This window comes from Staurois parvus, unplaced genomic scaffold (assembly GCF_062004578.1).
Source record: "Staurois parvus isolate SC_StPar_1 unplaced genomic scaffold, SC_StPar_1.0 ptg000412l, whole genome shotgun sequence".
Taxonomy (NCBI): Eukaryota; Metazoa; Chordata; class Amphibia; order Anura; family Ranidae; genus Staurois; species Staurois parvus.
In genome coordinates this window covers 1,352,028-1,377,538 of record NW_028318208.1, presented here as the reverse complement: position 1 = coordinate 1,377,538, position 25,511 = coordinate 1,352,028, and the positions used below count along the sequence as shown (strand labels likewise).

Sequence of the window (25,511 nt, the reverse complement as noted above, 5' to 3'; positions counted from 1 at the left end):
TGTGAGTTTGGGCAAGGACACAGGGGCCCCATGATCCCCTATTGCCCGGGGGCCCCATGAGTTGTCAGTCCGCCCCTGGATACAGGCTCAGATCTGTGTAGCTCAGAAAACTGTCCTTGCTCCACTCACTTTACATATGGTCTGTAACTGTAACATAGCTGTGGATGGGGCACGTCAGTGGCTGCATTGATCTAACTCACAGCCCTCTGTACACAGTGGACACAGACATTCCTTTATTATCCTGCATGCGCTGGTCATAGAAGCGACTGCAATTGGTCTTATAAACAAAGCCTTGGACATTTCAGAACTGAGAATTAAAAAAACTTATTAATGGTTGTAACCAATTTTATAGAACCTGTGTGTTTAGCAAGTAAGCTTTGAGCAAAGTCTTGTACTGAGAATTAATTCCAATGCGGCTAAGATCCCAATTCAAATGCGGCTAAGGTCTAGTATAATCTAAATTGACCACATAGGGGCCTAGTTCATTTTCAGAAAAACATTTTTTTTGTATTTCTAAAAGTCATTAACATACAAAAAAAATAAAACTTCTTAACTAAAGTTCCGTCCAAGACCCATTGGTAGTTTTTCCTTTCTGTGCTTCAGGAATTAGTCAAGGTGATGTAGCGGCAGGGGTTGGCATTGACGCACACTGACTCCCAGAGCTGAAAATAATGGCTTTGCCAGTGCAGGACGGTGAACAGCTTCACTTGACGTCTGCCTTCCCCAGCAGAACATACGCCTAATTTGCCCACAGTAATCAAGGAGAGCTACACCTTACTTATCATGGGGGAGCATGTGACTCTGTTGCTCTCATGTGACTGCATTGCTATAGGGGTGAGCAGAGAATCTCCAGCCCCATGTAAATGTCAAATCACAACTTCTTACAAAGGGCTTGCTTTCTTTGTTCTATGCAGCCAAACAGAACTGTGGGAATAAATGGAGAGACACTGTATGTGCAACTGGGGAGGGAGTTAAAGTCCAGTTTTTAGACCATGCTTCATGTTACACCAGTATTTAGAGTTTAACATAAACCATTGTTGCATACATAAACATAAGGATGCAGCGCTTCAAATATCAAAAGATGCAATGTAAATAAAAGTCCAATATGCATGTGAAGACAGAATGAATTCCTCTTCGTTAGGACACGAATATTAAGATGCTTCAAATTTGATCAAGAAGATGGAACGAGTTCACCATCACCAACACCCAAAAAAATTCAGCCTCTTACCAGACCATATAGACCCCCAATTACGGACGGGTCAAAATACGTGACAGAAATCCCAAAGATCAGAATGTAGACCTGGATGCTAAATAGCTCCAAAAAGGATCAAGCTGTCTCCCAGTAATGAGTGGATAAATATCCGCTAAATTGATCCCAAAAATAAACCGTGGTTCAGATGATGAAAATGGCTCTGAACTAATTGCTCCAGAGAGTAAACCTGCAGAAAATGGATTATCCTCATAGAGGACAGTTCCAATTTAAAAAAAACAGAAAAATCCTCATAGTGTAGTAATTTATGAAAGATTTATTGCCTTAAAACGTAGTATCAAACGTACATCAATGAAAATAGTAAAACAGCATGTCACCATAGGAAATAATGATATGTTTCAAACCAATAAAATGGCCGCCACGTTCCGGTACTTGCTGACGTCACGTGCTCTGGCTCCTCCCTACACGTTTCATCATCAGTGACGCCACCCGGGGCGTGGGCATTGTTGCATACATCATCCCTCTAAACCCAAGCCACATCCCCTTCCTTTCCTGAAGTGCAGGGTGCTTCTTATTGTAGGTGGTTGCTATTGTTTGAATTGTACTCCAGCCAGACAGCCACATCATCCATTTGATGGAATCCGAAAAAATATTACTAATCCCTTCCGACACCTTGACTCAGCAAAGCACACCAAAAGCAATATTTGCAATTTTAGTCCATTCAGTACTTCCTGTAGCCCCATAACAGAAGGTTCATACCTCTGTACTGACCTGGGGCTGGGGGTAAACCATGCAAGAGCCTGTGCAGTGCACCCTTGACGCACTGATTGCGATGCTCTAGAGAACTCAATACAGAAATTTAGTACATTCATTTTTAATATATTTATGTTGGTGCATTTACTACATTTTTGCAAATGGTAGACTGTGCTTTTAAGTGAGCGTTGAAGAGAAAAACTATTTTGGGTGTAAGTTTAGACAGTCAACTGTTTTGCATACTAGCAGCCCAGTTTACGTTTAATCTCAGTTCATTGAGTTTTTTCAATAGCAGTTCAAAAAAGGTACAATTCAAATAGTATAAAAGTTACATAGTTTACACTAAAGGCATATGCACCACATTGGAGGGTAGTTTAAGATGAACAGAGATGAGAGGAGAAAGGAAGAAGAAAATAAAAAAGGGGAGGAAGGGGGAAGGGCAGGTGCCCACACCAACTCCAAATGACCTGGACAGTCCGGTTAGAGACTTTACCCCTGACGGCAGAGTTACCAGGGAGCTCGTTGTAGGAAGAGTGCGAAGTTTAAAAAGTATCTGAAATGAAACCACACAGTTGAAGTGATTTTTTATATTTCAATATTTTTATTGAGAGACAAGCATATTAAAGCATAAAACAAGATGGCAAACAAAAAAAAAGGCCCACCCGCATGGTTGAAGTGATTTTTTAAGCATCAGATTTATCATGTTATTAAGTTATCAATCGCTCCATATGGCTGATAGGTTCCATTTTGCAAGCCCACTCCTTTAGGGACAGAACACCATGTTTTCGGCAATGTCTAGCTATCACAGCACATGGTGCAATTAAAAAATGTCAAAGTAAACCTCTTTTGATTTGTTTGTAGGATCTGAGTAGCATGGACAGCAGAGTGATTTTATTACCTACTAGCCTATAATAAAGCTGGGGTATCTTATAGCCCTTCCAGTTTAAATTGGAACTTTACTGACCTCCTCTCCAGTTCTGCAGTGGCCCAGAGCTCCCCTCCTGCCGCTGACATCTTCGGACAGTCAGCTTCCTAGTTCCAATTTTCGGCCATTTTCATTAGCTGGGCCAAGATGATGTCACTTCCACATATAAGCGGGAGTTCATTCATCTTGCATCGCCGAAATGTTGCACTGAGCTGCCTGTGCTCAACTCAGTATACAGAGTGTACATGCAGATAAGGAATCTTTACGTAGAAGAGACATAGTGGGGTTTATTTACTAAAGCTGGAGAGTCCAAAATCAGACTCCCTTCTGCATAGAAACCAATCAGCTTCCAGGTTTCATTGCCAAAGCTTCATTGAACAAGCTGAGGTTAGAAGCTGATTGGTTTCTATGTAGAAGGGAGTCTGATTTTGGACTCTCCAGCTTTAGTAAATAAACCCCAGTATGTCCCTTCTGCATTTAAAATCCTGACAGTTTGCCATTTTTTCCCCCCTAAAGTTCCACTTTAAGTAACAAAATTGTTGATGAGTCATAAAACCTAATACAATATAGTTTGTAAAGTATATTTGAATGCCTAAAAAGCATGGCCATCGGGAACTATGCGAAATGTTTTATTTTGTTCTTTAATGTTGTTCTCTTGTTGTAGGTTTGGGACATCGAATCTAAAGAACAGGTCCGCACATTAACTGGACATGTGGGCACAGTATACGCTTTGGCTGTCATTTCCACACCTGATCAAACCAAGGTTTTCAGTGCCTCATATGACCGGTCCTTACGAGTAAGTCACTGCTCAATATCTCCCAATGAAAAGATGTAAATAATATCTTTTATTTCACATATTCAGCATCTGCACACACTAGGGAAACATTCCCTGTTAAAATGACAAAAGTATGAAAACCTGGATAGATCTTTTTTTTTTTTCCTCTTTATTGAGTGGTCGTGTGACCAGTTTTCAGCTGCTGTAGTCTGTATTGGCGGTGGGTGACAATAAGACCTGTTGCACATGGGAGTAAAAAATGCTGAGTTTTTTAGTGACCAGAAATGAGATGCGTTGTCTACTGGACATTGTGCACAGCTGAGTAAAGATCATTAATACAGTGTTGAGTACAGTGTAGTAAAACAAAAATGAAAAATTTTTCATTTCAGTGCAGTAATTTACTCGTGTGTTTACTCATATAGGCCCCTTGCGCACGAACGCCATAATTTAGTGATGTTTACTCAGGAACTTGTGACGCCATACACAGCTGCTTCAGTTTTGATAAATCCCCCTCTGTGTGTTAGACTGGGCATGGGAGCAAGTGCTCATGGGTGACTACAATGTGGAAAATAATTATTTGATCCCCTGCAGATTTTGTAAGTTTCCCCACTTACAAAGAAATGAAGCATCTATCATTTTTTATCATAGGTGTATTTTAAATGATAGAGACAGAATATCAACCAAAAATCCAGAAAAAACATGATACAAATGATACAAATGTTATAAATGGAGTTGCAGTTCAGTGAGTAAAATAAGTATTTGATCCCTAAGCAAAACATGGCTTAGTACTTGGTGGAGAAACCCTTGTGGGCAAGCACAGAGGTAAGACGTTTCGTGTTGTAGGTTACCAGGTTTGCACACATCTTAGGAGGGATTTCGGTCCACTCTTCGTTACAGATCTTCTCTAAATCCTTAAGGTTTCATGGCTGTTTCTTGGCAACTCGAAGTTTCAGCTCCCCCATAAATTTTCTATAGGATTAAGATGTGGAGACTGGCTAGGCCACTCCACTACCGTAATTTGCTTCTTCTAGAGCTACCCCTTTGTTGCCTTGGTGGTATGTTTTGGGTAATTGTCATGATGGAAGACCTATCCATGACCCATATTCAGTGTTCTGGCTGAGGGAAGAAGGTTCTCATCCAAGATTTTACAATACATGGGGGCCATTTATGGGGGCATTCATTGGCCCCTCAATATGGCAAAGTCAGCCTGTACCTTTAGCAGAGAAACAGCCCCAAAGCATAATATTTCCACCTCCGTGCTTGACTGTAGGAGTGGTGTTCTTAGGGTCATAGTCAGCATTTTTCTTCCTCCAAACATGGCGAGTTGAGTTAATGTCAAAGAGCTCAATTTTGGTCTCATCTGACCACAGCACTTTCTCCAAATCCTTATCTGAATCATTTAGATATTCATTGGCAAACTTCAGATGGACCTGTACATGTGCCTTCTTGAGGAGGGGGACCTTGCAGGAGCTGCAGGATTTGAATCCATAGCAGTGTATTGTGTTACCAATGGTTTGTTTCGTTACTGTGGTTCCAACTGCCTTGAGATCATTCGCAAGCACCTCCTGTGTAGTTCTGGGACTTTTCTCATAATCATCTTTACTCCATGAGGCAAAATTTTACATGGAGCTCCAGACCGAGGGCGACAGGTGGTCATTTTGTATTTCTTCCATTTGAGAATAATCTCTCCAACAGTTGTCTCTTTCTCACCAAGCGTCTTGCTGATGGTCATGTAGCCCATTCCAGCCTTGTGCAGGTCTACAATCTTGTCCCTGACAGCTCTTTGGCCTTGCCCAAGATGGTGAAGAAGAATGAGATTCTGTGGACAGGTGTCTTTTATACACATAACAAGTTGTCATTAGGAGCACCTTCTTACATTGACAGGACTAATCTGTGTACCACATGAGCACATAGCCAGTCTGTGGGAGCCAGAATCATTGTTGGTTGTTAGGGGATCAAATAATTATTTTACTCACGGAACTGCACCTCAATTTATAACATTTGTATCGTGTTTTTTTCTGGAGTTTTGGTTGATATTCTGTCTCTATCATTTCAAATACACATATGATAAAAATTACAGACCTTTCATTTCTTTGTAAGGGGATCAAATAATAAATTTCCCCACTCTATGTTGGGAGAAAGAGCTACCTATGGAGACTGTTTTCATCCCCCAACCAAAGAACAGGATGAAACTGGCAGGATCATCTTATTCTTTGCATGAAAATAGTTGAGAAAAAGAATCTGCACATAAATTCACTTTTTTATAAATGACCCGATTGATGATTATTTATGATTTGGGTTTACAAACTTTAATAATGGAAGGAGTGCACCACCTCACTCTTTTTAAGTATATTATATCAGAGCAGCATGTTTCCATTCTTCCAGCTGGTGCAGGGCTGGTTTATTGTTTTACGAAAAACTCTTTGGGTGGGTTTAAGCTTTGTAAAATATGACAGCCTTGAGTCAAACTCTTTGTTAGGGAACCTTTTGTGCAGCGAATGCTGAGGTGAAACGTGGATAGACATGTGTTTTATGTATTCAGGAGGTGTTTAGCCTTGAAATCTAGTGTTCCTTTCCATTTACTCTGCCCACAGGTCAGTACATTTTATCATTTAATGTTGATTGTTCCAAGCACTGTGCCTGAAGCAGAGTCGCCTGGGTGAATGCTGTTATTTATCGTATTCTATATGTGCACTATATTCAGGAGGCTGATAAAACTGGAGGATTGTAACGCGTTATAGCAGCTCATCTTTCAGGGACACAGATCCAGTCTGTTCTTACAGAATTAACCCAACATATTCACTTGCCCTCCAGAAGGTTTTACGCCCTTCATGACCAGGCCATTTTTTGGTATTCGGCACTGAATTACTTCAACTGACAATTACACGGTCATGCAACAATGTACACAAATAAAATGTATATTATTTTTTCACACAAACAGAGCTACCTTTTGGTGGTGTTTGTCACAACTGGATTTTTTTTTTATTACATGACGGAAAAAACACTGCAATTTTTTGAAAAAAAAAACCAATTATTTTCTACTTTCTTATAAAACATATCCAATTAAAAAAATCTAATTTCTTCATAAATTTAGGCCAAAATGCATTCTGCTACATGTCTTTGGTAAAAAAAAAATGTTATGATTTAGCTGATTTGACTGAAATGCCTTAAAATCTGATATAATTGCTGCTTCTTGCCCTCACCCAGCAATGCCCTGTACTAGCAGAGCTGAGTGACAGACACCAACCGCCTTGCAGCCCTCTGTGTATATGTGATATAGTTGTAGCTTGATATTTCTTCTTCTTTTTCTTTTTTTTTTTTGTAGTATGCACTAGTCGTGTTGTTCAGGATTGCATGTTGTGTGGATAATGCTTTATGATATACCTTTTTCTGTCCAGGTCTGGAGTATGGATAACATGATTTGCACTCAGACGTTGCTGAGACATCAGGGCAGTGTGACCGCTCTGGCTGTGTCCAGGGGGCGGCTCTTCTCCGGTGCCGTGGACAGTACTGTAAAGGTAAGATTGTTATGTTACTGTGATTATGGAGGGATGGCGGGGAAATAAAAATCCTGTTTTGTCTTTGAAAATCCCAAATTACGACATGACTGCAGTATATTTCAGCTTCACCGCCTGCTGTTGTATCTGCTACTGCAATCTGAAAATAAAGCTGTGCCACCTGCTGTTTAATCTGGTATTGCAGCACTTACTGTATTTTAGCAGCTGGACCTCAGTGTGCTATGGGAGTACAAATATATAAATAAATTAATAAAAAAAAAAAAATATATATATATATATATATATATATATATATATATATACACACACACACACACACCGTTAGGTCCATATATATTTGGACACAGGCACAATTTTAGTTTTTTTTCAGGTAACAATGTTCAAGCTATAGTTTTTTAATGGTTATGGGCTGAAAGTGCACACTCTCAGGTGTAATTTGAGGTTATGTACATCCAAATTGGAGGAAGGGTTTAGGAATTACAGCTCTTAAGAGTAGCCATCCCCCCTTTTTCAAGGGACCAATGATATTTGGGCAATTGCATCAAAATCTATTTCATGGCCAGGTGTGGGCTACTCCTTCGTTATTTCTTTATCAATTAAGCAGGTAAAAGGTCTGGAGTTGATTCTAAGTGTGGTAATTGCATTTGGAATCTTTTGCTGTGAACCTACATCATGCGTTCAAAGGAGCTGTCCATGCAAGTGAAACGGGCCATTGTAAGGATTCAAAAACAAAACAAATCCATCAGAGAGATAGCAGCAATATTAGGAGTGGGCAAATCAACAGTTTGGTCCATTCTGAGGAAAGAAGAACGCACTGGTGAGCTCAGCAAAATAAAAAGCCATGGACATCCATGGCAGACAACAGTGGTGGATGATCGCAGGATCCTCTCTATGGTAAAGAAAACCCCATTCACAACATCCAGACAAGTGAAGGACAGTCTCCAGGAGGTGGGCGTATCATTGTCAAAGTCTACAATCAAGGGAAGACTTCACGAGAGCAAATACAGAGGGTTCACCACAAGGTGCAAACCATTCATAAGCCTGAAAAATAGAAAAGCCAGACTAGACTTTGTCAAAAAACATCTAAAAAAGCCAGACCAGTTCTGGAAAAGCATTCTTTGGACAGATGAAACTAAGATTAATCTGTACCAGAATGATGGGAAGAAAAGTGTGGAGAAGGCTTGGAGCAGCTCATGATCCAAAGTACACAACATCATCTGTAAAACATGGCGGAGGCAGTGTGATGGCATGGGCATGCATGGCTTCCAGTGGCACTGAGTCATTGGTGTTTGTTGATGATGTGACAGAAGACAGAAGCAGCCGGGTGAATTCTGCAGTGTTTAGAGATATACTGTCAGCCCAGATTCAGCCAAATGCAGCAAAGTTGATTGGACGGTGCTTCACAGTACAGATGGACAATGATCTAAAACACACTGCAAAAGCAACCCAGGAGCTTTTGAAGGAAAAGAAGTGTAATATTCTGCAATGGCCGAGTCAATCACCTGATGTCAACCCAATTGAGCATGCATTTCACTTGCTGAAGGAAAAACTAAAGGCAGAAAGACCCACCAACAAAGAACAACTGAAGACAGCTGCAGTTAGAGCCTGGAAAAGCATCAGAAAGGAGGAATCCCAGTCTTTGGTAATGTCCATGGGTTCCAGACTTCAGGCAAAGCATCAGAAAGGAGGGAACCCAATCTTTGGTAATGTCCATGGGTTCCAGACTTCAGGCAGTCATTGCCAGTAAAGGATTCTCAACAAAATATTAAAAATGAACATTTTAGTTATGATTATATTCTTTTGTCTAATTACATTGAACCCCTGAAAATGGAGAGACTGTGTATATAAAGGGTTGCAGTTCCTAAAATGTGTACTTGATATTTATGGTCAACCCCTTGAATTAAAGCTGAAAGTCTGCACTTCAAATGAATTTGGATTGTTTCATTTTAATATATTCTGGTGGCATACAGAGCCAAAAATATAAAAATTGTGCCTGTGTCCAAGTGTGTGTGTGTGTGTGTTTTTCACATTTTCCCTTTTTCTTGATGGGAGTTGTACCAGAGTATAAAGCTTGCTACCAGCACAAGTTGTAATTATTTCATCCAATTCCTTACAGAGTTACCTGCGGACAGGTCCTGTTGTTTAGCATTTTATCAAAGTAGTCATTCCTTTAGATAAGCGTCTCAGATCCATCACCTGACTAAAAGGCAAATGTATATTGCAGTATGGCAAGGATGTCTTCTTTTCATATAACATTTTCTGTCTGTTCTTCACAACCCTTAGCACATGCTTCCAAACACCATACTGAGAGCAGGTTCTGTATAGTAACAATAAATGTGGAGCTTCTGACGTATGATCAAACAAGTATGAGGAGCATCACATAACAGATAATGTTTATATGTATTTATTAAGAAAGGTGCATTTATTCTTGAAGTCTATGGGGCGTAAATCATGCTGCACCCGCACCAAAGTAGCACCTGAACCTTTTCCAAACACGCTACAGCTGCGCCGCATTATTTATTTATTTTATTACAGGTACTTATATAGCGCCTTTAATTTATGCAGCGCTTTACATATATATTGTACATTGTGATTAACAACTGCCCCCCCTACCCAGGAATGCAAAATGTATTTATTTCAGGTACTTATATAGCACCGGTAATTTACGCAGCACTTTACTTTTTTTTACTAACCCTCAAGGGGTGTACAATCTAAGGTCCCCAACTTACATTCATACATACACATACTAGGGCCAATTTAGACAGGAGCTAATTAATCTACCAGCATGTCTTTGGAGTGTGGGAGGAAACTGGAGTACACGGAGGAAACCCACGCAGGCACAGGGAGAACATGCAAACTCCAGGCAGGTAGAGAGTAGTGGTTGGGATTCGAGCTGATGACCCTAGTGCTGCTAGGCAGAAGTGCTAACCACTTAGCCACTGTACTGCATTGATGTGAATGGGCACCATAGAGAATAAGGTGATTCTCAGTGTCGTGGTGCTGCGCAACAGAAGCTGCAACAGAAATTGCATTAATGTAAAAGGGGGCTCAGAGCCGTCCAATCACTTTTATGGGGTTACTCTTGCAATTTATGACCCCGGAAGCGACATCTGTTATGTCACTTTCAGGGTCACAGCTAGCGTAGCTGTGGCTGCAGCTATTCCAGCATGATCTCTGCATTTATGGGCAGGGGATGTATTGGGGGTCTATTAGATCCTCAGTGGCTCCATAAAGAGTATTTAGTGTATTTTTTCCTTAAAATGTGTTTGATAAATAATTATGCTAATATCATCCGTCAGAAAATAAATTGCAACTACCACCATTTTTTTTCTCCATGGACTCTGCTTTTAGAAAATATATACTTTTTGGGGGGCGTACAGTAATTTCTAGCAAAAAATGTAATTTTGACTTGTGCAAAAAAAGTTCCAAATTGCCCTGGTAGACAAGTGGTTACAGCAAATGATTGTGGTCAATGCAAGCCATTAGTCATCCCAAGAGGAACTTTACATAAGGGGCAGGAAATAGATATGTTTCCTTTTTCCTGTTTCACTTTTAACTGTATTTTTTATGTCTGTCTTAAAGCCCAAATCCAGCTAAAACTTTACATTGTCCTTTGGAAAGAGCAGGGAAATGCTAGAGCCTCCATCAGGTTCATATTGATTGCCTGTATCTTCCTGTCCAAGTGACAACTGCTTCCTTCCATTTTTTAGTATGGGTGTCATGTATGGACGTCACAGAGACAGAACATGGAAACAAAAATCCAGCAGAAATATAAACTCCCCTCCATTCTCATTTCTAAGTTACAAAAAAAAATAGCAAGTTGGATTTGGGCTTTAAGGGCTCATGTACACTGCAGGTGATAAAGTCACGTTTAGGATCTGTTCAGCATTTTCTTCAGCAGCCCCTGAACTCTCCCTAATGTTTTCCTATGTGTTCATGTACACATCGTCGTTTACAGTCGTTTACAGGCATTTGAGTTTACAGTCATTTTTTTTAATGCAGAAAACTTGCGTTCAGCAGTCGATTTTATCAGCATTTCAAACATAAAACTCTTGTAAATGTGGCAAATTGTGCTTATAAGCGTTTGCGTCTGAAAATGTTTAACTCCAGTTCCCAATGCTGTCCAGAGCCTTTTTTCATTATGAAAAATGCATGCAAAGCATTTTCAAGGTACTCAGATAGACAAAACACTGAACACAGGATGTTCCTACCAAGCTTGTCACACATTGTAATGACCAATTCACACCTCAGACCTCTCCCACCCTTGGAAACAAAAGATATGTTAATGATCAATTCACACCTTCGACCTCTCCCACCCTTGGAAACAAAAGATATGTTAATGACCATTCACACCTCAAATTCCTCATGAAGACCCCCTGCCAGGTGACCTTAATGACTCCCTCCACCAGACACCTTTCCCACCCTTGGAAACAAAAGAAATGTTAATGAGCAACTCACACCTAAGCTAATCTCAACACATACTGCTCTCTCTGCTTCTACTCTATTTCTCTGAAACAGTCTGAAATAGTTAATAATTTAACACTTTTCAGTGCATTCTGGGCATTTTGGAGGTTTTCCTGTGCTTATCTTTAAAAAACGCTTCTAAACGCAAACGCACATAATTGCGGTATGCAAACGCGGCTAAATAGACATTTTTTAACCTACGTTTTCCAGCAGTCAGTTTCCATCATTAAGAAGTGTCCCGCGTACATGAGGCCTAAATAGTTAGATATGTCATAAAATCTGCTGTGTGAGACAAGTCCACATATAGAAACTGAAACTCAATAACCGTGGCAGATGATTGGTCAGTGGAATTTCATTTTGTCCCCTGATTGGCCTACTGTCTTTGTTGCACAGATTACACTTTCTTAGTAACTGAGAGCATTTTAATTTCTTGTCTTTTTTTTTATTTTCTCTTCCCAGGTCTGGACCTGCTAAGTAAAACCAAACCCTGCCAGAATCAGCCTCGACTTCTGCCATCTCCTCTGTGCCGGCCTTCCGTTCCCTGCTATCAACATCACATTCCTGCTCATGTCACAGAACAGACGCAGGAGGAGCCAGTGTACTGCGGACCGCTGGATCTTCCCCTCTCCCTGTTCACTCCAAGTCTATACTGGAACAAGGACCTTCTGTTCACAGATGCCATGCCGCCTGTTCAGTGTGAATGGCGTGTCTCACCGGCGCTGATATTTCATATGAGGCTGCTGCTACTTTCATCATCCCTAACCCCCAGCTACCCTCCCTCCAGCTGCACACATCTGCCTCATCCCATGGCCTATGTCACAGTATAATGTGACACGGCATCGACTCTGCAGCATGCACAACCACTAGGAGCACGTTAGAAAAACATTTGCTTTATTATAACTCTGGTTTGTACTTATTTTAAGCTATATGGGTACTTGTTATCCTTCTAATAGAGCATCAGTCCTCTGCCAATGTACATTTGTTAGTATGAGTGGGATTGGCCTTGTTGAATAGAAGATGCTGAGGTTTATGGCTTCCATATTGTTTTCCATCTCAGTGCCCTTTACCATTTATAGGGGAGCACCTAGGGACTGCAAAGACTGCAGAATTTAGGTACTCAAGTAGACACCCCTAGAATATTTATATAATTGTGCCATGGCTCAGGCCCGGTATAGCTTCTATAAGCTAGCATTCTGTCTGCTAGTGCCAGTTGTAGCAATGTGAAGCAGTGAAGTAATGTGGTGGGTGACGTCCTTGGTTTTGTCGTCATGGAACTACAGCATGTACTGCCAGGTAGACATTGGAATGGCTTGCTCGAAAATGCAGCTTTTTCCAACAGCTGGATAACACAAATATACATAGAGCTGCTCCTATCACTCCTCCCCCAAGATATTTTATAGGATCCAAAGCAGGATACCTACTTGAAGTCCTTCTCATGGAAGCCGCCATTCCCTGACATCCAGGCCACCTACTAATTCTATGTCATTGATGACAGTCACTGTGAAGGTTGATAACATTGGCATCTCTGCTTCTGGAACAAGCCTGCTGCCTGTGAGTCAGAGAGTGACCGTTGCCGTCTGAGGATTTTCACATAAGGTTTTTGGTTAGTTTCCTCTTAATGTTGCTCAGTGGTGTAACATCAGTCAGTCATCTAGCTAGCTGCCAATTGATGGAGTCTGCATGCTGCATCGTTAGCAGTGTTACTGTGCATCCGTACCATTTGTTAGAGTTCATTATTAGAGCTATGAATTTCCTGCTTTACCGCCTGCTGGTTGAATGTACTGCAGTGCAACTATGGCTAGGCTTCAGTCTGGCAAACAGTAAAACATCTGTGCAAAGCTGGGGCGGACTGACAACTCATTGGGCCCCCAAAAAATAGGGGGTCATGGGGCCCCTGTGTCCTTGCCCACACTCAAACCACACCCAAAAAAGTCTATGAAAAGTATCAAGGGCATCTCATGGGGCCCCCTACTGACCCCAGGCCCTTGGGCAGTGCCCGAATGTTCAGTCCACCCCTGTTGCAAAGGTTGGTTATGGGAAAATTTCCAATATAATTGAAGGGAGGGATCCTTGGCAGAAAGGAGGTATTAAGCTGGCCAAATATGGAGCAATTTTCTTTCCTGCAACCACGGGTTGCAGGAAATAAAACTGCTCTATTCCCCCAGCAACACAGTGTTGATGGGGGAATCCCTCTCACAGAGTCATTGTGTTCTCCTAGCAGGGGGGCAGTGGGAGCTGTCCCCTCCGGGAGAACACAGTGATTAGTGCTAGCGGCTATTATATATAATCGCATGTAAAAGCCGACAGGCTGGTTGTACAAAAGTTAATTGATCGATCAACTTGGGTACAGTTAGCCTGCCCATACCTGGCTTGAATCTCGGCTGGTCCCTACTGAACCGGCCCAGATTTGAACCGTGCATGGCTGGCTTTATGTTTATTTTTTTTAATCCCCTTTGACCCAAGTAAGCTTTGTTCAGCAAGGTGCTGTTCCATCATCAGTTTGACTAAAAGAATAAAAAGGCAGTATGGCTGATCCTGCTCATGTTAAGACAACGCAGATGTATGACATTGTCCACCGCAGCGTCACTTAAAGCCTTGTATCCAGTTAAATACCCCAAGGACACCCCAGGATTCAGGTACAAGGACTGCAAACCTGTTCGTATTTTCTTGATCTTGTCTCCAAATCAGTGCCTGGGTTGGGTGTCGCCCATCGCCTGACAACATGGCTGTACAGACGCCCAGACTGTGTAATAAACATATGATCATATCTACAGGATGGAATGCCATGTGGAAACAAGCACTCATCCTGGACTTGGTCAAGCAATCGGGATAAAAAGTAATGTTAAGCTAGTGAAGTAGAATTGTACATATATTATTCAGTATATCTTGTATAAATATATTTATGGAAATCTGAGCTAGGCAGACCCGGGGCTCTCCTACTCTTGTAGATTCACAAGTCGCTTCATGCCCAGACTGAAAAGGCGATGCTGAGCTTTGATTTTCTACAACAATTGGAGAGCTGTGGGCTGTTTGCTTGCGATCTAAGGGAGGAAGAAGGATTAGATGTGTTTTTATCGCCAGTCTGTCTCTTTATAAAGACCAGTTTGTTTGATTTGTATATCGGTTCTAGATCACTGCTTCCACCAGAAACTAATGTAGATTCTGGATATGTAAGGCTGACCACACAAGGCACAGGACACTGTACAGATTATTTGAACATGACTTGTAATGACCAAGAATGCCGAAGTGTCAGTGATGCCCGTTATCACTCATAGTGACATTTGGATAAGCCTTCCCTCATCATCATATAAAGGTAACCATCCTTCGGATGTTTTCTGTAAGTAGATGTCACAGTGGGACAGAAAAGTTGTGATGGGTCTGCAAAACACGTCTGAGCACCGCTGTTCAGGTCTGCCGGTCTGTAGGCACTACAGCTTCATGTACATAGGGAGCTCTGCACATACCCATGTGCTTACAGTTGGTGGTCAGCCCTACGGTCAATATGTGGAGCACATTTGCTATCAGTGGACCCTGTAGGATGCTGAAGGTTTCTTATCCTGTTTCCCTCCTCCATTGTCTTTTCACGTGCTGCTCTCTGCATGTCCAAGGAGGTGTGCGCAGTTTGCTGTGCGCCGTCCAAGCGTGCTGTACCCAGAGGTACTGTGGGGCCGCTCAGAGCACAATACACATCTATATTTCCCTGTGTGTACAAAACCTAAAGGCAGACATCAGTATATAAGAGACCGAAGCCAAAATCACTCACTGCTAAAAATCAAGTGAATGTTTGCAACTAGCATTGTAATTCTGCACTGGTTTCCTTGAGGTCTTGTCTCTACCTGAGAGATGACCAATGTCTCTGCACACCAGACCCATCACAGCTTTTCCTTTCCAAGTCTAATATGTCTTCCAAGCAAGGGTGCAGTGACGGGATCTGTCCCTTTTGTCTGAGGGAAAAATGAAGTCACCTTTAAAGCAAGTCTGTATCAAGAAGAAAAATTCCAAAGTTAGAGTGAGGGGGGGATATAGCAGATGCTGCTGAGGCTGAATCTCTGTCACTTCCCCAGTATTTGCAGAATTGGGGGGCACATGACACTCCCCTCCACCTCCTGCAATGCAGTTCTCACTTTTTGTGTGCCCTGACATGGGTGAGGGAGGGTCATGCCAAACCCTAGGCACGCACCGGCCTTCCAAAAAGTCAGTATTTGGTTGAGGAGGAAGAGCATGGTTGGCTTAATGCTGTACACACTGAACGAAAGTTGACTGCTTCTTTGTTGAACTGGCCGATTTCCGGACCGTTTGAACCCAGGTTAAGGTACACACTGTCATTTGTACATTGATGTTTCCCACCTTGTTACAAGTTCTCTGCATTGGACACTTTGGTCATCTTCACTCCTGGGCCCTCATGTAAATGTGTCTATGGGATTAGCAGGTCTTGTTGTCCATTCTCTTAGAATCTTAGAAGACAAAATAGTCCTGGGTACTAGGACCAACAAGAACCAACCTTCCCCTGGCCACTTGTAACTTTTAGCAGCTCCTGCGGTGCCAAAGGATGGCTAGTTAGTGGCCTCCTCAGTATGGTGGGGCTAGGCTGGAAGTTCAGAATAATGATCCTGTGTGCTGTACACGTGCACTCTAATATTCAGTGAAACCCTACACAAGTGAATGTATATACTGTATATTTTTCTAATTATTTTAACTGTTGCTAAACACGGTTGCCGCTTTTTATGTAATGTAGTACCTACACTTGACTGCACTGCAGGTAAGCCACAGCCCCGGTGGAAGTGCAGAATCCAATCGAGGGTTAAACACTTATCCACAACACTGATGTGGGGCTCCCAGTGTGTCACATGCCACCCTGTCCTATCTGTTGAAGTGTGCAGTCCTGTGTAGTCAGGGCAGACATGTCCATTCTGTCAGTTGTACTTCACAAGTAATGGCTCAGAAGCACCAACTGTCCATTGAAACCCCCCCAGCAGCTAATCTCCAGGTACGCCTAGTTCAATGAGATCACACCTGAGAACTCCACTCCCATCATGCATCACTCCTCCCACAGTCCATGTGCAGACTACATTTTTAAGCCACCTTTTTCTACTGTTTTTAAATACTGTATAATAGAATTAAAGCGATTTCTTCATTTCCAATAAAACCGGAGTGAAGGCTGAGTCATTGTCATTTCATTTTTATCTGGGATTTAATGCATTTATTTGAACCAGTGAGAACTTCTGCTTAATTTATTGTATTCATTTATCTTTACACATAATGCATAGGAGCATTGTCATCAGTCCTCACTCTTGGAAGTCCTTACAAACCTATATTCGGAGCACAAGAAGGGCTGTATGTATCAGAGCTCCTGGGTACATAGGCTACTGGCCAAAAGATATATGGATGAGTCTGGGAATCACCCTACATAAGCAGAATTGTTGGAGAAAACCTTTGAATGTGCTCTGTGTTAATTGGCCTGCTGAAAAAGATGAAGTTTCAATGTTCTCTAAACCCTAAGTGTTGGGTCACATGATTTCAGTTGAAGGGGAATCTCAGAAGTCAAGCAGGTTCCATCTTCACTCCAGAGATCTTGTGCCCCAGTGTGTAGGCCAGCACTTAAAGTGTATCTGAACTAAAAAAATGAAGATTTATTAAACTATATAAATGGTAGTTTTGACTAAGCAGCACCCTGAAAAGTGTATCTTTTTTGTCTTGAATTTCTCCTGAAAAATAGCAGTGCAATTCCTGTGTTTTGAGTCTCATAGCTTCATATCTGTAGTGTGAGATCATCTAAGACACAGCTAGTCTGGTGAGATTTGGTGATGTCACTCCCATGCTGGAGAGGAAGTTCTACCTGAAGACCTACAGTGCAAAGATCTCCCTGCTTATGTTTCTTTCATTTTTTGGATTTGCGCTTCCTTCACCTTCTCTGCTGCTTCTTGGTCATTGCCCCACCAGCTCTGGTATGAAGCCTGCCTCTACCAAGATAGTTGCCTCCACCCAGAGACACAGTTCAGGACAAGGCATAGAAAAACCTCAATGGGGAAAAGATGAGCTGCAGGAAGACCACAGGCAATACTGGTGACTAGTCATTGGTCCTCTGCTTGACTTTGGGGTAGAACTTCCACAATTCTGTTCCTCTTTATTGGAACCTGGACCTAATTTATTTCTTTAGAGAATATAAGTATTTCAATCCTTAAATTAAGCTTTAACCATCTCAACAAGACTGTTTTATATTTCTTTATGTTAACATTTCTTTATAGATCTACTAAAGATTCAGATTTTTTTTTTTTTTAATAACAAACATGTCATATTTACCTGCTCTGTGCATTGTTTTTTGCACAGTGCAGCACTGATCCCCCTCTTCTTGGGTTCCCCACCCATGCTGCTTGCTCTGGGGGCACTTGTGGATTCTTGCCCCTGAGTCATCTCTGTGTGTCCATAAGACACAGAGCACGACTCAGCCCCACCTCCCCGTTCTGTCCTCACTTACTATGACTGACAATAGCCAATGAGGAGGGGGAGACCCAGGAGAGCAGTTGCTCTCGTGCACATCTCTGGATCAAAATCTGCTGATCGTGGGTGCAATGCTTTCCAGGCTCTTATTAAAAAAAAAAAAATAAATTTGTTTGTTTCTTTTAACTGCAAAAAATATGCATTTATTATTTTTTTTTTAAAGCTGAACTTCTCCTTTAACCTGATGGGCTATTGTGAGAAACACCAACACCCCTCATTAAAGCCTGTACTGGGAAATGAATTAGAGAAGGAAAGATTGAATCATAACTGAAACTAGTTATTTCCCTAAACTAGTCAGATTTCAATATATAAAACCATTCTGATGTCAGTGGGTAACTGCCCTAGTACATTGTGCCCACTGTTTCTTAACCCCTTCGCGCTGGTGCCTCCCGGCCCTTTAAGGGGTTTCTGACGCCGGGCGGAATTTAGGGTCACGTGACCACCATGGTTTCTAAAAAACTTTTCCCGCACTCAGGACAGTAATACGGCTTCTCACCTCTGATGCCTGATGTTTGTTAAGACTGTACTTATGTGAAAAACATTTCCCGCACTCCCGGTCACATGATCGGAAAAGGTCCTGATCCCAAGGAGAGATCGGGACCTGTCCGTGGGAGCGCGCAGGGCTTGCACTCTCATCACATGTTTCTTTACAAACCGTACACAAATATGCGGCCGCTCGGTGTCAAGGCCTAGCCGCCGAATATTTACGTAGGTTCGGAGTGAAGAGGTTAAACATGAACTGCCCCCATATATAACGATTGTTGACCAGCTGTCTGCTGAGTAATGCTCTCCTGCAATGCACCATGAAGATAACTACACAATTGTGTATACATATTCTGAACAGAAATGCCCATGCACATCCAAAAAATAGATTGACAATATTTTAGTGCGGGAATTTTTCTTAACCCTTTTACCACAGAGTGGTCTTGGTCCTGAAACTATGCAGGCACCATCAGATGGAAGGTCAGTCAGACAAAGCTCAAGAAACCCCTAGCAACCTTGAGAATGGCTGGCCTAGAGATTGGCTATGAAAAATATGTTAAATTGCTGCTACAAATGATGAGAAGATTTGCTAATATGATTGTAATACCTGAACTGCTAACTCAATGAAGAGAATATATTCTGTTCAATAGTTGGTGCAGCTCCACCCATAGGCCAACTCCTCCCACTCCCGGTATCCTGCCTGCGTGTTTCTAGGGATTAGCAGTGAATGGAGAACGAACTCGGGACTTGGCAAAATGCACCAAAAATGAGACGTCTGGTGTAATTTCAGTAAGTATGAAATATTGTAACATTTTGGTTGAGACTTTGACATCCATATCATTATAGTTGTATGCTGTTTACAGATATATACAGTATTTCCCAGAAGTGAGTCCACCCCTCACATTTTTGTAAATATTTGATTCTATCTTTTCATGTGACAACACTGAAGAAATGACACTTTGCTACAATGTGACGTAGTCAGTGTACAGCTTGTATAACAATGTAAATTTGCTGTCCCCTCAAAATAACTCAACACACCGCCATTAATGTCTAAACCGCTGGCAACAAAAATGAGTACACCCCTAATTGAAAATGTCCAAATTGGGCCCAATTAGCCATTTTCCCTCCCCGGTGTCATGTGACTCTTTAGTGTTACAAGGTCTCAGATGTCAAACGGGAGCAGGTGTGTTAAATTTGGTGTTATCACTCTCAGTCTCTCATACTGGTCACTGGAAGTCCAACATGGCACCTCATGGCAAATAACACTCTGAGGATCTGAAAAAAAAAATTGTTGCTCTACATAAAGATGGCCTAGGTCGGGTGTCGGCAACCCGCGGCTCCAGAGCCGCATGCGGCTCTTTTTCATCTTTGCTGCGGCTCCGGAGCACACTGCCCACCAGGTGACAGGCAATAGGGTTTCAGTGGTCGGCAAGCCGCGGATCGCAAGCCACATGCGGCTCTTCTGTGTGCCGGGCGCCCGCTCCCCTCCCTCCTCTCGGGCGGCCGCCTCAAAAGTCAGGACTCTTTTAATCCGGCCCGCGGAGCGTGGAACATTAGCTGTCAGGATGTAGGCGGGGCAGCCAGGATGTAGGCGGGGCAGCCAGGATGTAGGCGGGGCAGCGTGACGAACTCCTCTCACAGTCCGCCCTGAAGACCGGAACACAGCGCGGGAACACAGCGAGAGGAACGCGCGGAGCAAAGGTAAGTGAATTGAGACAATATGGGGAATTAATTACTATAGGGGGGATGAATTACTATGGGGGATGAATTATTATATGGAGGATTAATTACTATGGGGGATGAATTACTATGGAGGATGAATTACTATATGGGGGATGAATTACTATATGGGGGATGAATTACTATGGGGGATGAATTACTATGGAGGATGAATTACTATTTGGGGGATGAATTACTATGGAGAATGAATTACTATATGGAGGATGAATTACTATGGGGGATGAATTACTATGGGGGATGAATTACTATATGGGGGATGAATTACTATGGGGGATGAATTACTATGGAGGATGAATTACTATATGGAGGATGAATTACTATATGGGGGATGAATTACTATGAGGGATGTATTACTATATGGGGGATGAATTACTATGGGGGATGAATTACTATATGGGGGATGTATTACTATATGGGGGATGAATTACTATATGGGGGATGAATTACTATGGAGGATGAATTACTATATGGGGGATGAATTACTATATGGGGGGTGAATTACTATGGGGGATGAATTACTATGGAGGATGAATTACTATAGGGGGGATGAATTACTATAGGGGGGATGAATTACTATGGGGGATGAATTACTATATGGGGGATGAATTACTATGGGGGATGTATTACTATATGGGGGATGAATTACTATGGGGGATGAATTACTATATGGGGGATGAATTACTATAGGGAGGATGAATTACTATATGGGGGATGAATTACTATAGGGGGGATGAATTACTATGTGGGGGATGAATTACTATGTGGGGGATGAATTACTATATGGGGGATGCATTACTATGGGGGATTAATTACTATGGGGGATGAATTACTATGTGGGAGATGAATTACTATAGGGGGGATGAATTACTATATGGGGGATGAATTACTATGGGGGATGAATTACTATAGGGGGGATGAATTACTATAGGGGGGATGAATTACTATAGGGGGGATGAATTACTATGGGGGATGAATTACTATATGGGGGATGAATTACTATGGGGGATGAATTACTATATGGGGGATGAAGCTAACTGCACGATCCTGTATATAGCATTAAGGTAAGAAACAATATATGCAGTGTCGGATTTGTTTTAAATGTTGCAATGGTTTTGCGGCCCCCAGTCTTTTTTTTCCCTTCGGAAACGGGTCCAAGTGGCTCTTTATGTCTTAAAAGTTGCAGACCCCTGACCTAGGCTATAAGAAGATTGCCAAGACCCTGAAACTGAGCTGCAGCACGGTGGCCAAGACCATACTGGACAGGTTCCACTCAACAGGCCTTGCCATGGTCAACCAAAGAAGCTGAGTGCACGTGCTCAGTGTCATATCCAGAAGTTGTTTTGGGAAATAGACGTATGAGTGCTGCCAGCATTGCTGCAGAGGTTGAAGGGGTGGGAGGTCAGCCAGTCAGTGCTCAGACCATACGCCACACACTGCATCAAATTGGTCTGCATGGCTGTCAACCCAGAAGGAAGCCTCTTCTAAAGATGATGCACAAGAAACCCGCAAAAAGTTGGCTGAAGACAAGCAGAATTAGGAGATTAATTAATGGAACCATGTCCTGTGGTCTGATGACAGAAAGATAAACTGATTTGGTTCAGATGGTGTCAAGCATGTGTGGCGGCAACCAGGTGAGGAGTACAAAGACAAGTGTGTCTTGCCTACAGTCAAGCATGGTGGTGGGAGTGTCATGGTCTGGGGCTGCACGAGTGCTGCCGGCACTGGGGAGCTACAGTTCATTGAGGGAACCATGAATGCCAACATGTACTGTGACATACTGAAGCAGAGCATGATCCCCTCCCTTTGGAGACTGGGCCGCAGGGCAGTATTCCAACATGATAACGACCCCAAACACCTCCAAGACCACCACTGCCTTGCTAAAGAAGCTGAGGGTAAAGGCAATGGACTGGCCAAGCATGTCTCCAGACCTAAACCCTACTGAGCATTTGTGGAGCATCCTCAAACGGAAGGTGGAGGAGCGCAAGGTCTCTAACCTCCACCAGCTCCGTGATATCATCATGGAGGAGTGGAAGAGGACTCCAGTGGCAACCTGTGAGGCTTGGGTGAACTCCATGCCCAGTAGGGTTAAGGCAGTGCTGGAAAATATGGCGGCCACACAAAATATTGACACTTTGGGCCCAATTTGGACCTTGTCACGTAGGGGTGGACTCACTTTTGTTGCCAGCGGTTTAGACATTAATGGCAGTGTGTTGAGTTATTTTGAGAGGACAGCAAATTTACATGTTATACAAGCCGTACACTGACTACGTCACATTGCAGCTAAGTGTCATTTCTTCAGTGTTGTCACATGGAAAGGTATAATAAAATATTTACAAAAATGTGAGGGGTGGGCTCACTTCTGTGAGATACTGTAGATTTATTCTGGGTTATAGGCTGGTACCTTTAGAAAACTTGAAAAGCTTTATGGACATGTTCCCTGGGCATCCCCCTTATGCCTGTACCCTGCTCCAGAGTCCTCAGTTTTTTGCTTGTTTCGTAAGGTGATTGAACTCTTCTTTGATGGAGAAATAACTCTTAGCTTAACTAGTTTATATTTGTATTTCAGATTCTTCAATCAACTCTTTGCTGTCTTCTAATACAACCATATAAACAGTAAATCTAGATCTGCACAACTTTGGTAAAACCTTGAGAGCTGTACCCAGACCACACATTGTGGGGACAGTGTGCAATGTTGCTTCAAGCACTAGATCTTGCATAGGCGCTCACCTTGGCATTTGGTGCAATGCGTGTAGCTATAGAGGACAAGGGCTGTGGTCAATCCCTATGGAACCCTGAAGACCTTTTTGGGGGTATTCCTACTGTGATGGGTGAAGTCTGGACCCTACATAGGGGCCAGTGACATGGACAGGTCAGCCAGGGTCATCATGTTTCCTTTGACCTTTACTGTAGTTCCACAGCAAGTATGAAACATATTTTCTTTATTACTTGCTTTACACTAATTATGTGTATCCTTTTTATAAGGTAAAGCTATCAGGAAGCTGGGATTGTGTTTGAAAGGTATTCACCTACACGGTGTAAACGTTTCAAACTTGGCGCTAAATTGTAACCACTCAGTTTAGATTTAGGTGGGTGACCAGGTGTTACATCATTGCACAAGTCAAACACTTTACAGCCACGTTCGCTACAGCTCTTTATAAGGCACTTTTTCCTGCCCTTTATGCCACAAGGAATTTGATATAGGATGGTCACCACTGTGTTGCTGGTATTCTTTTTCATGCTTACCCTATTTCTGCATTAATACCCTCTGAGCTATGGTGGAAACCAGGCACAAGGAAACCTCAGGCAAGCATTTGCTCAGCCAAAGGTCCACAATGCTCTTAAACTGCTTAAAATGGTGATGATTCCCTTGCACCGGAAAAGGACCCTATTTTAACACCGGGCTCTGCATCCAGTTCTAGCTCTAACTCAGGCATGCAACATGTAGCCTATTTGACAAAGGCAGCCCCAAGTCCAATCTTTAACAAATTCATGCAGACTTCACCTCCGCAACATCGCCAAAATCCGCACAATCCTAACCTCAGAAACCACTAAACAGCTCATCCACTCCCTCATCATATCACGACTCGATTACTGCAACTCCCTCCTCACTGGCCTGCCTCGCCGCTGGCTATCCCCGCTTCAGTCCATCCTGAAAACGGCTGCCAGACTCATTCACCTTTCCAACCGCTCTGTCTCCGCCACCCCCCTCTGCCAATCCCTCCACTGGCTTCTGATTGCGCAACGGATCAAATTCAAAATCCTAACGCTGACGTACAAAGCCGTCCACCATACTGCCCCGAACTACATCACTGACCTAATATCCAAGTACCACCCAACACGCACACTCCGCTCATCACAAGACCTCCTTCTCTCTAGTTCCCTGGTCTCCTCCTCCCACGCCCGCCTCCAGGACTTCTCCAGGGTGTCACCCATCCTCTGGAACTCCCTGCCCCAACCCATCAGATTATCACCTACTCTCCTCTCCTTTAGGCGCACCCTGAAAACCCATCTCTTCAGGGAAGCCTACCCCACCCCCTGCTAACCTGCCGACCTCCTCCACTCTTCCTACCACTCCATCCATAACAGCTATCTCCTCCTGTACCACCATCCCCTCCCTCCTAGATTGTAAGCTCCAAGGAGCAGGGCCCTCGATCCCCTCATGTTTTGCATTGTATTGGTATTGTTCTGTCACATGTTCTGTCCCCCTTTGTAATGTACAGCGCTGAGCGAACCATTGGCGCTTTATAAATACTGTATAATAATAATAATAATTCTGCAACTATGTCCACAATCTTTCAGACAACTAATTACTTTTTTATAGTAACCACTGTCCAGGCCTCAAAAGCGCCAGGCTCCTTCTTCACCCCCACTGTCTAGTCAGATCTGATATGCCTGCTTTGGAAGAAGTAGACATAGAAGGGAATGAAGAGGCCCCAGAGGCAGTGTTAGAGGATGCTGCAGGATATTTCTCTTCCCCAGGCTCCTATGACTTCACGCAATATGAAAATGTTGATAAGCTCACTTCTGCTGTGTGCAAAAGCTTTGGTATTGCTGCACTTAATTCTCCTCTGTCTTTCCATGCTCCTTTGGGTACTAAGAGACCTGCTTAGTCTAAAAATACTTTACTTTTCCAGCTCATTAACAGAATAGCATGAAAGCTGACGAATAGGTCACTCTAGAAAAAAATTTCAGCCTTGAGAGAATTATTGCTGAGCTCTATCCAGTGGAAACAAAGTTCCCCAAAAAAGTTGCCTGTGTCAGTTGTAATCCCTGCCGTTTCAATCTTAGACATTTTACTGTACCTATAGAAGGTATTCCTTCATTCACTTACTCTTTTGAAGGCTGTCTTTACACTTGAAGGCCTAGGTCTGCAGCCAGCTATTGCTGCAATTTCTATTTGTCAAACTGGAGCTAAGTGGACTAAGGCAATAAACAACCAACACGATCCTGTATTCCAAGACCGTACTTTGACTGAGCCATTACAGCAATTACCTTATGCTTTAATATAAGTTATGACACAGATCTCCAGAATGGCTCTGATTTCTGTTCACATGCACATACTCTTATGGCTCAAAGCCTGGTCAGCTAAAGCTGCCTGTAATAGACGCCTCACATGTATGCCCTTTAAAGGAGGATGTCTCTATG

At 42.7% G+C, this 25,511-nt stretch overlaps 1 protein-coding gene across 7 annotated transcripts in view; it reads left to right on the top strand.

Moving 5' to 3' along the window:
• The window catches only part of TRAF7 (TNF receptor associated factor 7), a 95,843-nt gene extending 79,036 nt beyond the window's left edge, over positions 1-16,807 (top strand). For all 7 annotated transcript variants that reach the window (XM_089686805.1, XM_089686807.1, XM_089686803.1 and 4 more), the window contains 3 exons: positions 3,553-3,684; positions 7,062-7,181; positions 12,105-16,807. In XM_089686805.1, the coding sequence (XP_089542931.1) occupies positions 3,553-3,684; positions 7,062-7,181; positions 12,105-12,119 (267 nt within the window). In that variant the 3' untranslated portion in view covers positions 12,120-16,807. The remainder of the gene's footprint in view (positions 1-3,552; positions 3,685-7,061; positions 7,182-12,104) is intronic.
• Positions 16,808-25,511: the final 8,704 nt, after the last annotated feature.